This window comes from Carex rostrata, chromosome 15, assembly GCF_964058835.1.
Source record: "Carex rostrata chromosome 15, lpCarRost1.2, whole genome shotgun sequence".
Classification (NCBI taxonomy): domain Eukaryota; kingdom Viridiplantae; phylum Streptophyta; class Magnoliopsida; order Poales; family Cyperaceae; genus Carex; species Carex rostrata.
Window position 1 is genome coordinate 9,482,399 of NC_135932.1, and position 14,520 is coordinate 9,496,918.

At 32.3% G+C, this 14,520-nt stretch overlaps 1 protein-coding gene across 1 annotated transcript; it reads left to right on the forward strand.

The window, feature by feature from the left end:
* The first annotated feature begins 8,040 nt into the window (after positions 1-8,040).
* Positions 8,041-11,399, forward strand: LOC144566913 (protein LIFEGUARD 1-like). The gene is made up of 4 exons (XM_078316955.1): positions 8,041-8,469; positions 8,665-8,778; positions 10,082-10,239; positions 11,037-11,399. The coding sequence occupies exons 1-4, from the start codon at positions 8,169-8,171 to the stop codon at positions 11,238-11,240; spliced, it is 777 nt and encodes a 258-aa protein (XP_078173081.1). The 5' UTR covers positions 8,041-8,168; the 3' UTR covers positions 11,241-11,399.
* Positions 11,400-14,520: the final 3,121 nt, after the last annotated feature.

The following is a 14,520-nucleotide window of genomic DNA, read 5'->3' on the forward strand; positions in this document are numbered from 1 at the left end:
AATTGTTCTCGCACAAAATTTCTTTTTTTTTTGAATCGTCCCCGCACAACTGGAGACCATTAAATAAACAATCCTCTCACCCAATGATAAATACTCTGAGACATAATGATAAATACTTTATGTTACATGGGTAAATACTTTACATTATATGGATAAATACTTTATGTTACATAAATAAATACTTCTCAGGCATACTTGCAACTTTCAGTAAAACATCAATGATAAATACTCTCATGCATAATGATAAATACTTTATGTTACATGGATAAATACTTTGTATTGCATAGATAAATAATTTTCAGACATAATTGCAACTTACAGTAAAACATTAATGATAAATACTTTCAGACATAATGATAAATACTCTATGTTACATGGATAAATACTCTATGTTACAAGGGTAAATACTTATCAGAAATAATGATAAATATTTTTTTGAACATCAATTAACAGATAAGCATTTATTAAGAAGAAATAATGATAAATATTTTTTTGAACATCAATTAACAGATAAGCATTTATTAAGAAGAAATAATGATAAATATTTTTTTGAACATCAATTAACAGATAAATATTTATTAACAGTGATTGTTATTAGATAACAATATAATTAATGCGCAGATTGTTTTTAAAGCAATAATTAACGCGAGAATTGTTATTAGAGGAATGCATAATTAATGCGGGGATGAGACTGGGGGGTTTCTTATAATTAGTGGGGGGATAAAAGGAAACTTTTAGGGAAATTAGTGGGGGGGGATATATGACAGTTAAGGAAGAGAGAGAGTGCGGGGAAAATGGGGGGATGAGAGTGGGGGGTTTGTTATAATTATTCTTTTCAAAAATCATGTTATATATGATAATTTTTCAGAGCAAAGTCGGAGGAATAATTATAATTTAAATTATTTCCGTAATATTTCAATCACATGCGACAATGGTGAAATAGGAAAAAAAGAGTAAAATTAAGTATATTACGACTCATAAAAAGACAACTCTTTTTTCTATGAGATAGATAATAGTTTATAAGATAGAGGGACCAATTAATGTGACGACAATACTTGTAATATCTGTTAGTCTTCTCAAGTCTCGACATTTAGGTAGCTAGCACTTTAGGTATTTGAAATTTGAATAAGACGACTTTATTTGGTGCTGACGTGTGAATGCAATGTGAACTCAAGTAAAAAAGAAAAAAGAAAAGAAAAAAAAGAGCGCTAAATTAAGAATCAGCTTTGATTTTTGGGATGAAACGGATCCGACAGTGATAAACTTATCCGTTTCTATTTTTTAGAATGATTAAATATTAGACGGATACGAATTAAGTCGAATATTTATTAAAAATATTAAAATTTATAATATTTATGTAATTTTAATACTGAATAATATAATATTTTTCACTATATATCTACTATTTAGATATATAATTAAAATTTAAAACTATATTAGTATATATATCAATATTCGTATGGATATTTTGTATTAATTTTTTTAATACGGATCAAAATATTATCCGCTCCGTTTTCATCTAAGTTTTGATCAGTAAGAAAAAAAGTGAAAGATAATATTTATTTCGTAGAGATAGCAGATTCGAAATTTAAAGGAAAGTAATATTGTGAATATCAGAAATTTAGTAAATTAATTTTGCCATTTTTCATAAAAGAAAAGGTGAAAAAAAGGCAAAAAGCGCGTCAATAGATAACTGTTTTTTTTTTTTTTTTAATTTTATTTTAGGAGAAGCCCTTGGACGAGAGATAACTGTTAAAATTAGAAAAAAGGTGGTTCATCTTTCATTTATGATTTCTATTGGCCACAGCCACAAGTCATATATTATGCCATAAAAGGAAACATGTCTAGATAGAATGATAGATAGTGGACTCTGATATTCTTTATCTGTAATTATTTTTTATTAATATGACAGTGATTTCCTGTGGCATTTCTGAACCGCGACATGGTGTGATGAATAATCGGGATTCTGAACTCAGCACACAACTATAGTCACAAGATTCGTGAATTAAACCTGAATAATTCGTTTTTTTGGTGATGCCGAACCGAATGCCGAATTAAATCCGAATAATTCGCTAATTTTACGATTTTTTTTCTGAATTTTCTCCAAATTTTTTTTTTATAAGTATGAAATGAAAAATTAAATCTGAATGCATGCATTCAAGATTATCCAAACATGCATGCATTGCATTGTTATGCATTCATTGATAGTCATCATCATGTGATCGGTCGTGTGGGGAGGGTTTCATTGATTTAATTAAATAGTTATTATATCTTTGCAAAATTAACCATCTTGGCAAAGGCAAAGATACCCTTACCCTGTCCCTGTGGATCAGCAAGCATATATGCATGCATAGTAAATTAATCATATTCCTAATTAATCTAACAATGCCATATTCCAAATAAATTCTAAACAATCTTTCAATATTCCAAACAATATTCCAAATAATATTCAAAATAAATATTCCAAACAATCTAAACAATATTCCAAATAATTCTAAACAATCTAAACAAATATTCCAAATAATTCTAAACAATCTAAACAATCTCAAAAATCTAAACAATATTCCAAATAATTCTAAACAATCTAAACAATCTAATCAATATTCTAAACTATTCTAATTAATATCATAAACTACATTAATATTCTCTAAAAAAAAAAAAAAACTTGATTCAAGCCTCTTTCTGCCTTTTCCTCCTCCTCTTCTCTTCTTTCCGCAGCTGCCTTCCCACAATACCAAAAACCTAGCTCAAAATATACCGCAGCTCATCCACGGGTCTACAGTGCTCTGCCACGTGTCCACGCCCCAATGCATGACCCCCACGCGGAAAAAAAAATGGTTTGTCCGGTTCACCACTAACCGGACCTTCTTTCCGGTTCACCACTAACCGGACCAAGGAACCGGTTAACCATTAACCGGACCCAAATTAAATTTTCTGTTAATGGTTAATCGGATTATTTCACAGAATCCGGGAATTGGTTAACCGGAAATTTGATTTGGGTCCGGTTAACCATTAACCGGTTTGGGTAGTTTTTGATTTTTATACCCGGTTTGGCTATTTTTTTAAATTTGATTTATTTTATGGATATAAATAAAAAAAATCGGCCGAACCGAATGTTGAATTAAATCCGAATAATTAGCTAATTTTACGATTTATTTTTCCGAATTTTCTCCAATTTTTTTTTTGCTCTCTTACAGGACTGAGATCTTTGATTCGAATAATTCCGAATTATTTCCGAATTATACCCAAATTATTCCCGAATTATTTCCAAATCACGGATTTTTGACCTCATCGAATCGAACCCGAATAATCCATTTATCACTATACACACAAGCCTTTGTTATTTGAGTATTGTTATAGGACATGATTTTTGTTGGGCCCACCTTTTTTTATTTTCCGATTGAAGACTTCTAATTGAATTTTCTTAAGTCAATTTATAAAAAAGAAGAGTTCAAATGTTTCTATTTTCTAATCTATGTAACAATATTCAGTTTTTAATTTTTAAATAACAAAAAATTAGAATTTATGTCAAAATAAAAATACTAGATGTAATTTATTTTATTTTATCTGCATGCATATAAAAATTATTATTTTATTTCTGTTTTATGTGAATTAATAAGTTTAAAAATTAACATTTATAGTTTAATCACATCGGTGCATTTTGAAAGCTCTTGATGTTAATCAAAACAAAATTAATATGACGTGATCATTTATGTGTGCACAAAAAAATAATATGAATTATATCTAACAGTTTTATTTTGACATTTTAAATTTTAAATTGTTGTAGTTTTAAAAATAAAGGCATAATAGAGATAAAAAAAAAAAAAACAGAGGCATTTAAATCCTTCTAGCAAAACAGAAAATCAGAAGGTTCATTACTTAGTAATTGATGAATCTCAATAAAAAAGGAACACGCTTTCATCACGCGTTTATCTTCATAGAAAAAGGAAACAACTTTAATGGAGTTGTGAACACCATTTTTCACATCTCACTCGGATTAGACGAATATTTGACCTTCGTCTATTCATGCTAGTGGTTTGCTAACGGGTAGGGTACGGGTACCTCAGGTATACCCGGGTCAGGTAGTCGGGTAGGGCGGATACGGGTAGGACGGGTAGTCGGGAAGACGGGTACGGGTAGGTCGGGTAGGTTTTTAAAAGAGTGTACCCTACCCGTTTCAAACCTGTGCCCGTCTCGGGTAACGGGTACGGGTAGTCGGGTAGGGTACGGGTATTTTATTTTTTTTTTGGTTTTTTTCGTTTTTTAATATTGTTTTTTCTGTTTTTTTAGTTTTTTTTTTCTGTTTTTAATACTATTTTTTTTGGCGGCAAAATAATTTTGAATTTTGAATTTAAAAAAAACGGGTAAACGGGTAAAGTTGGTCGGGTAAACGGGTGCGGGTACGGGTAAAACAGGTGCGGGTAGGTGGGTTTCGGGTACGGGTAAGACGGGTACGGGTTGGGCGGGTTTTTTTTTCCGAATCCTTGAGTCCGGTCCGTCTCAAACCCGTACCCATGTACCCGTTTACCCACCTATACCCGGGCACGGGTACCTCGGGTAACGAGTACGGGTCGGGTAAAACGGGTCATACCCGTTCGGGTTTTAGCAATTGTCTAATTCATGCATGTCATTTTTAAGAATATTAATTGAATTTGTCAAAAATAAATCTGCTGTGATTAGAGGTGCAAACGGATCGAATACGCATTTAGTGATAAAATTATATTCATATCTGCATTTGTTTTTATTTTTAGATACGGATATAGATTGGATGTTAGACAAATACGTACAGATACATATCAGATATATGTTGATATGTACATAAATATTTTCATATTATACATTAAAATTATATGGTATATATTAACTATTTAAATACAGATAATTAAAATTTAAAACCATATTCGTATTTGTATCCGTATTCGTACGGATATTCAAATATCGGATATCCATATTTAATTTTCGAATACAAATTCAAATATAATCGGATATTATTGGATCTGTTTGCACTCCTAGCTGTGATTCCATAGAATTACAGATCCTGCAATTCTAAATTCACTCATTCATTTCAAAATTCATTCATCTGTTTTGAGATTCGTGCATAAAACTATATGTTTTTGAAATTTGTGAAGAAGAGAAATGAATGGGTGGATTTAAAATTGCAAGACTCAATGATTCTTTGAAATCACATCAGATTTATTTCTGAATTTGTCTGTTTTAAATTTTTTCGCAATATTCGATATAGAAATTTTTATTACATAAAATTATAAACCGTGCTTGATAATTTGAATGAAGATACTGATGAAGTTATTTTGATTTTATGCTGCTCACAAAAATAGAGTCAAAATACTCATCCATTACGTGAAGTATAATAATGTTATTTATATTTTTATCCGATGATTTTATAAATCTGTATTGATAAAAAAAATGACTGTATAAAGTAGGGGTGAAGTAAAGAAAATTATTATAGGAAGACTGAAATTTGACAAAAAAAGAAAACATAAATTCAATCGAAAACATAGAGAAGAATATACTGAAAACAATGCTAATTTAGCAAAATATTTATTGGTTAATAATAAGCAAATATTTATTTAATAAGAGGATAATTATAGATTTTTTTTAAAAAATTAAAATGTACATGAAAAATGTAACTTGTTTTTGCATGATAACGTGGTTGATATAGTCATCTTGTAACGATGCATGCGATCACAAGTTCAGACAGTTTGTACGAACACTATACGAAATATTTTTTTTAGCATTTTTTTTATATAAAAGCAGTGTAAATAGATACAAAATTTTAATGTATTAATTAGGTAATCTCTAACCCTTAAAAAGAAAAACGTTGTTTAGTGCCTCAAAAATTCAGTTTAAGTTTTCGTTCGACGGTAGGCATTAAAAAACAACGATTTTCAAACCATCTTAATAAATAGTAAAAAAATTTAAAAAAATAAAAAAATTGGTCTCCAAGCACATTTTAATATAGATTAAACATCTAACGATTTGGATCGACTGTTTGGACTTTGAAACTAAAGATATGAGCGCAAATTAAAACGCCCCGTTTAATTTACGAAGTAGCGTAACCTTACTCTACATGTATATATATGTATATTATATATATAATATATAATATATGTATATATTTATAATATATAAATATATACGTATATTATAAAAAAAATGAGTTTATAAAAAAAATTGTATATATGTATATGTGTATATGTATATGTGTATATGTGTATGTGTATGTGGAGTTAGGCTGGGGTGCTATGAATAGCATAGTGGCCTCTATGCTACGGCTCAATATTTGAGTTTTCAAAATCCAAACGGTCGATCCGAACCGTTCATCTTATTCTCCATATTAATATCTGCTTGGAGACCAAATTTTACATTTTTCTGAATTTTTTTACTATTTATTAAGTATTTTACAAAATTGTTGATCCAACGGTGGCTGCACAAAACAGTAAAACCGTTGGATTAGCGATTTTCAAAGTGGCTTAATAAATAGTAAAAAAATTCAGAAAATTATAAAATTTGGTCTCCAAGCAGATATTAATATGGAGAATAAGATGAACGGTTCGGATCGACCGTTTGGATTTTGAAAACTCAAATATTGAGCCGTAGCATAGAGGCCACTATGCTATCCATAGCACCCCAGCCTAACTCGTGTATGTGTATATGTGTATATGTATGTATATATGTATCTATGTATATATGTATGTATGTATATATATATATGTATGTATATATATATGTATATGTATATATGTATATATTATACATATATTATAAAAACTGGAAAAAGAGAAGAAGATCAACAAGCTGTCAGAGCTTGGAAATTTTTGAATAAAGGCCAAATTCTTAATTAGTGTTATATTTAGACTTGTGATATCCAACTGACAAATAAAATCAAAGTTCACAAAAAAAAAATCAAAGTTATAAAGAGTTACGACATCACTTCATAAATATATCAAATGTCTTATTTTTTGGCATACACTCTAAACAAGAAAACTTTTTCTTCACAAAATTATTTAAATCAAAATACTAAGATCTCTAAAAAAAAAAAAAAAAAAAAAAAGAGGACCGCCTGTCCCACGGGCGGTCCGCTAGTGCTGTGATCTACCCGTGGGCCAGGAGGCCCGCTTGTGTTTTAGGCCCCCGTGGGCCAGGCGGTCGGGGCATTTATAAAAAAAATTAAATTGGAGGGTATTTTTAAATGTTTTCTTTTATTTAAGGGTATTAAAAAAATGGCCGCTAGTTAGGGGTGAAAACGGAGCCGGATTATTCGGCGAATATCCGCTCCGTATCCGAGAATTATCGGAAATCCATAGAAGATCCGAATTCGGATACAGAGTCCTAAACGGAGCGGATATCCGGATTATTTGGCTGGACCCATATAAAAGTTGATTAAAATTTGCTATAGGTGGGATTTGAACCCATGCCTACCCATCTCAAGATCTTTGGACTACGCTACAAACCACTAGATCACAACATCTTTTGTTACTATTTATTTATTTGATATATATATTATATGAATAGATTATCTTCCATCTCTTATAAGTTCATTAATATTTCTATTTAATGTTTTAATTAATATTTGTATCTTAGAAGTTCATATATCTTAATTATCCGACCATTATTCGTTTTATATCCGTATTCGAATCCGTATCCGTGGACTATCCGTTCCGTATCCGTATCCGTTTAAGGCGGATTTGGTTTTGAATTTTGATATCCGTTTACTATCCGTATTCGTATCCGCTCATTATCCGACGGATGCGGATATGGTATCAGCATATCCGCTCCGTATCCGCTCCGTTTTCACCCCTACCGCTAGTTCTAAGAACAAATGATTTAGTTTATCGATTTTTAAAGTTTAAATAGTCGATTCAAACCGTTAGATGTTCAATTTTATATATTTTTGGAATTTTTGTAGATGATTCGAAAATAGTTATTTCGATTATAACACTGTTTGAAACATATGGTTCGGAAATTTCTTAGAGTTAATGCAGAGGATACGAATTCGTGTATTTCCCGTACGACGAGGTCGAAGTTTCGTGTTAAAAGCGACTCCACAATAAATAGCCAACAGCGTCTTCACTTTCCTCTCCCACCACGACACCACCACCTCTCAACACTCAACAGTCACAGTATTCTCTTTCTCAATTTCTCTAACCATGGCGCAAGAACCTAAACCCCAACATCAGGTACCGAAAGTGCATTCGGATTCGGATTCGGATTCGGGCGACATTGAATCGGGTTGCGGAGGCGACCTCCTCTACCCGAAGATGACAGAGGATCCGGCGTTGCGCTGGGCGTTCATCAGGAAGGTGTACGCAATCCTGTCCATCCAATTCCTCTTCACCGCTGCAGTCGCTGCCGTTGGATCATTCCTCAAAGTCATACCCGAGTTCCTCCTCTCTAAATCCCCCGCTGCTTGGGCAGTTTATCTTCTTCTCATTCTCTTGCCCTTTATTGGTACGTTCATTTAAGGATCGATGTACTTGTTTTTGTGCAATTGGTAGGGTTTATTAAGTAATATTCTGTAAAAAATTGTGGGTTATTTTTTTCTGAAGGCCAAATTGTGGAACTTAGAACTTAGCGTTTCATTTTTCATCTGTACTAACTCTGTAATTTCTGGCCATGAAATTAATTCAATTTTTATGATGGCAGTGATGTGGCCAATGCTGGTGTATCGGCAGAAGCACCCTGTGAATATCATTCTTCTGGCACTTTTCACAATTTGCATCAGCTTGAGTGTTGGCGTATCGTGTGCTGTCGTAGGCGGTATGAATATATTCCTTTTTTTTTATTTATAAGAGGATGCATCAATCTTTTTCATATTGATAAATTTAAATTTATATGGTCATTCCAGAAAACGTGCCCCATGAGCTAGGCTCACCATTATATTATACATACATGTTGGAAATTTATTCCTCAAAGCAATTTTAATTGAAATAATTTCATTAGATTGTAAAATTAAATTGAATAGAATATAAAAATACCTGGAGCCCATCTCTTGGTCGTTCTGACAACACGAATGGGCTCAACCTTCACCCACAAGAACTAGCCTTTGGTCTAGCGGCAAAGGCACATGATCTCTCACATAGATCATGGGTTTGAAATCTGGATGGAGGAAATCCTTTGTTGTAATAAACAGGGGTATTAAATAGTTGGATGGCTCGAGTCCAATCTTTACTAAAAAAAAAAAAAAAAAAAAAAGTTCCTTCAGCTACACCATTTTTTAAAAGAAAAATAATAAAAACAAACTATATTTTTCTCACTTCCTCTTGTTTTTCATTATCCATCAGAATGTCTCTTTTATAATATTTAGCTGGTCGCATTACTAAGCATACGACTTAATAGCCAATAAGTTACAAAAATGAGTGGTTATGAACTTATGATTGATTCTATATGCATTTCTCCCATATATGGTTAATTCTCAAATCAATGTCCAATTGAAACATTAGATCAAGCATGAATTTGAATTACATGCAAGCAAGATTAATTCCTTAACTTCCGCTAGTTCATTGACAAGTAAATAACTCTCATTAATTGTATTTATTCCCGTCTCATAGGTGATATGGTATCCTTATTTAGTAACATTTTTTTAATAGTTTTTAAAACTTATTATATACATATTAAAAAATTTAAACTAATAGGTCTCATGAAACAAAAAATGGGGGGCGGGGGGGGGGGGGGGGGGGGGGGGGGGGGGGGTCCTGGGAAGCCGAAATGAACAACATTCACTTTTCAAAGGTTCTTATTGCAAACATAGCTTCTATTAAGAATTTAAAGAAACACTTTGAATGAGGAACATTGAGATGCAAAAGAGATGAATCATAGTCCATTTATATTGTAAACATCAAATATGTTTCTATGCAGGGTTAGGAACAAAATTAATTTTACAATAACAATGATCACCCATGATGTCTTTAAAAAGAAACTGAAACCAATTCAGATTTTAACCTCAATATTTCTCCAATAAGTCTAGTATTTGGCAGGGTGCATCAAATATTATCGGTTTTTTGTCTTGATATTCACTACTCTGTTTGTTTCTTATGTATTGTCTTGTCTGTTTCTGTAACAGGTAAGGTAGTGCTTCAGGCGGCAATACTGACAGCAGTAGTCGTGGTGGGTCTGACACTCTACACATTTTTCGCTGTTCGCCGGGGACATGATTTCACGTTCCTCTTTCCTTTCTTGTATTGTTGCCTCCTCGTGCTGCTTGTTTACTGCCTCATGCAGGTACATCATATATATTAGTACCACACTATAATCCTTACATTTTTCTATTTTTGTTTCCATGCATTATTTTTACATGAATTTTTCGTTTTTTTAATATAATGTATTGTTCAGTTTGCATTAGTTGGGTCAGGTTAAATTTGTTATTCATTTTGTATGAAGTTTTTATTTATAACAGCGAACCTATATTCAATAGAGACCACATTTGCCTGATCTTGATTTTAGTTTCTATGTTTATGGGTTTTAAAACAGTCTACTACCCAGTCTGGGTTGGCATTCCTAAGACTAGATATCTACTTGATACCTTCCATAGGAGAAAATATTAATTTGATCCACCTAGCTAGTTCAGGTCAAAGGTTTTAGCCTACTTAGGACACTTGCCAATTTGGATTTTAGAAATTGTATTTTGGTGAGACACAGCTCCTCCACCTCCACCTCCTTTTGTTTTTGTTTTTGTGAAGTTGTGAAAAATACTTGTATCCCTTAAATTGGAAACAAACAAGTTCCTTCAAGATATAGTAATACCCCATTTTCTTAAGGTATTTTAGTCCAGCAGGCCTATATTGCAAATATCTTTAGCTACAACGCCTTGGCTTATTACCTTTAAAACCCGCAAAACAGAGACAATTATATCAATAATATTTTTCCATATGGCCCAACATAAAACATTTGATGTGTCTGCTTAGCAATACAGCTATATGAACAGTATAATCGGTTGACGAGATGGAAATCCTTTTCATATTGGTGCCAGAAAAAAAAAAAATAGTCTGAATGATTATGTTGTTTTTGTTATGTTTCAGATATTGTTTCCACTGGGAAAACTGGCACACACCATATATGGTTGCCTGGGCACACTTGTCTTTTCTGGATTTATCATTTACGACACCAACCAGTTGATTAGGCGACACACCTACAATGAATATGTAATTGCTGCAATTTCTCTCTACATGGATGTGATCAATCTTTTCATGTCCACACTCACCTTCTCTTCTTCTTGCAACTGATCATAACCTATCTGTTGGTTAACATAAATTTAGAATACTATAGTCATGTGCTAATTTGACCATGAAGTTGTTTTCATTACTCCGTTGGGAACAGTTTAGTATATATGGTATATATACTATATAGTTTGAATGCAAAAAGTTTATATAACAGAGAATGTTAATTAAGATGGCTTCGGTGTTTTGTGATTTGTCTTCCAACGTTTGGATTTGTCTTGTATTAATCTATTACGAGTCCATCTTTTTTTTTATCTAATTACTGAAAAGGTTTATCCTGATTAACCATAGGCTACTAGATGGTGATGGATTGTTTTTTTTTTTTTTTTCCTTTTTCCTCACATATATATCATATTTTTCATTAAAGATTTTTTTTGTGAGAGAAATATTTTTCATTAAAGAATTACAACAAAGAAATCTATAGCTCTAATCAGCTATAGAATAATTTAAATTTTAAAGCCCTCAATATAAATTCTATCAACATAAAAGAGTGCAATTCTGTTAAAAAAAAGTCAAATAATGCTGTCAAAGCAAACGATACAAGTTTACATGATTACATCAGATTGTAACTTTTATTTGGAAAATTCCGTATTTATTGATGACTATATATAGTATAAACTTTTTGTATAGAATACTTGTGTTATATTGTTTCTTAAATAAGGGTTATCAATTTCTTTTAAGATACTCGTTGCTGAAATTGAACTTCACGTTTACGTGACGTTTCTTAACAATGTCAAAAATTGAAAGAGATGCTTCATGCAACTTCTGTCAAGAAAAATGGAAAAAAGAAAAATCGAAACGAGAATTGAATGAAACTATATATGGTTAGAACAATATTATTGGATGATATGCAGGCAAACTTATCATGAGGTGAAGTTAATTAAAGAAGAAAACTTTTGTGAAATACTTGCAATTTGAGTGTATTTGGTAAATGTGACTTGGCAATACTTTCTAAACAAAAATTGCAATGAAATATTGACTTGGCACAATAATTATCCGAATTCTTTCTCGAGGTCGAGAATTATCTGAGCCGAAATTTTTATTAATAGCATAATAAAAAAAAAAAAACCAAAACATCATCGTTTTAGAGAATTCCATCAATACTCAGACTGTACAGACAATCTGTGACCTCATTAATGAGTACCGCACAATCGATTCACGAATCCAGACTGGAGTCTAATCTGCGACGATCCACGGATCCAGACTGGAGTCTAATCTGCTACCTTAGTTGTACTTTTTCTTTTTCTTTTTTTAGTTGGAATTCCGTGCCAGGATTCAAATTTGAGCCATTTCATGGTCAAAAAATTCAGCGGTCTGAGATATCTCAAAGTTTGAACTTTGTTTTTTTATAATAAATATTTGTGATGACGAAGATTGAGTCTGGGGTTGCGGATCGCTGTGCAGACTCTATTAATTGAGTTTGCGGATTGACTCTGCAGTCTCGGTAATTCTCGAGTTCTGATCAAACGAGAGTATTTTGGTTTTTTTTTTTATGCTATTAATAAAAATTTCGGTTATGTGAGGGCTAGGGGAATCGTCACAAGCAAATCTTTAATTATGGACGAAAATAATATTGATTTTAACTTGGCCAACACGCTCAACGTAGGGGTGTCAACGGGTACGATACGGATTGGGTGGAGATATTTTCATACCTGTACCCGTTATGATAACGAAAAAAATATTTACCCTTATCCGTTTTTGTGAATACGATATAAATTGGGTAAACTGATAAAAAAAGTGCTATTAACATTTGATTTGTGCTTTCGATAAAATATTTTTCAAAATAAGAAAAAAATAATGAATACAACTAATTATTTGTATTATGAAAATTTAATAAAATACAAATTTTATTGTATCATGTATCTCATCTTCATACAAATATATATCTATATATATAATTTTATTTTTAAAAATTATCTTATACAAAAACGGATAAGATAACAGAAAAAAATCATTACCCTTACCCGTACCCGGTTAACTAACGGAAAAAAATCTTACCCTTACCCTTGTTTTCGGATACGATACGGATCAGGTAAACGGGTAAAAGGGTATCATTGACACCCCTAGCTCAACGCAAGGAGATAAGGGAAAGGGTCTTGAGCAGGCGGATTTTGAGACTAAATTTTGTTTAGAATACATTCGATATTTGGAATGACGATATAAATACTCATATTTTTTTTCAAGAGTTCTGGGATTTCCTTTTCACTAGTAGCTGTTGTTAATTATTATATGAAATTTTTTTTTATTTTTTTTAGCCTTACGTTTTGTGCAAACATGTTGCAAATTTTGTTACTTTTTATTACGCAAAATAGTGGTCCACTTGATAATTGTACTAAATTGTTGGAAGTAATTTGTTTTGAAGGCCAAATTGTGAAACTTTTTTTTTTTTGCAAAGTTTCATGCAGATTATGACGTTACACCAATAGTGGCTTTCCATTTCACATAATCAAGCCGTTACACCAATTACATATATATATATAGCTTAGTTTAGTTTTTCATACAGATTATGAACTGTTCAAAAATTAAAAGTTGGATATATAAGTATATCCAGTGAACCCTTTTTCTAATAATTAAGTAGTCAGCCATAACAAGTTGGCTTCGACTAATATATACGAACAAACATATATAGTCATTCTCTTGTAGTAAACCCCAGATATCATTTATCTCTTTGTATGCTCTCCAATCTGCATCTCTCTCTCTATATATATAGGTGGTTGCGGCGATCGATATGCATGCTTGTGCTAATGTTTGGCTATCAGTGAAAAATGTACATGATCGTAAACCCTTCTCTTTTACGAACAAAATAGCTTCTCTCTTAAAGCCAACGCTAGCTTCCGCATGTAGTGGACAGCACACTCGCTCGGCTAGATGCAGCTTAATTTATAACATACCAAATTATTATCTTCCTCCAGCACAAAACCGATGCCTCCCCTCCAAGGTGGTTTCCATGCATGAGCCATATATCAACCTTGCAGCTATAAAGAGTAGATGCGCGCGCAAGTCAATTGTGCACCAACATTTTCTGCCCGATCGCCCCATTCACCTTTCGCAGCAATTCTAGTCTCCATTCTTACTGAAGAGAGAATTTGAAGAAACCTATCAAAAGTCGGTACTTGGCCTTCGTAAACCTTCTCATTTCGACATCTCCAAATAGACCATGCATTATTTGCCATATCCTTCCAAGCCTCGTCAGATAAATGTTCACTACAGCAGAAGGGTATGGCGCCGGTCGCAGAAGGTGGGCGCCGGTCCCAGATGACCAAAATGGGTTGCAGATGATCCGGTC

Excerpts from the sequence above, each read along its gene's own strand:
- LOC144566913 (XM_078316955.1), top strand. The coding sequence starts at position 8,169 with ATGGCGCAAGAACCTAAACCCCAACATCAGGTACCGAAAGTGCATTCG. Across the intron at positions 8,470-8,664 it reads CATTCTCTTGCCCTTTATTG|TGATGTGGCCAATGCTGGTG; the intron begins GTACGTTCATTT and ends TTATGATGGCAG. Across the intron at positions 10,240-11,036 it reads TTGTTTACTGCCTCATGCAG|ATATTGTTTCCACTGGGAAA; the intron begins GTACATCATATA and ends GTTATGTTTCAG.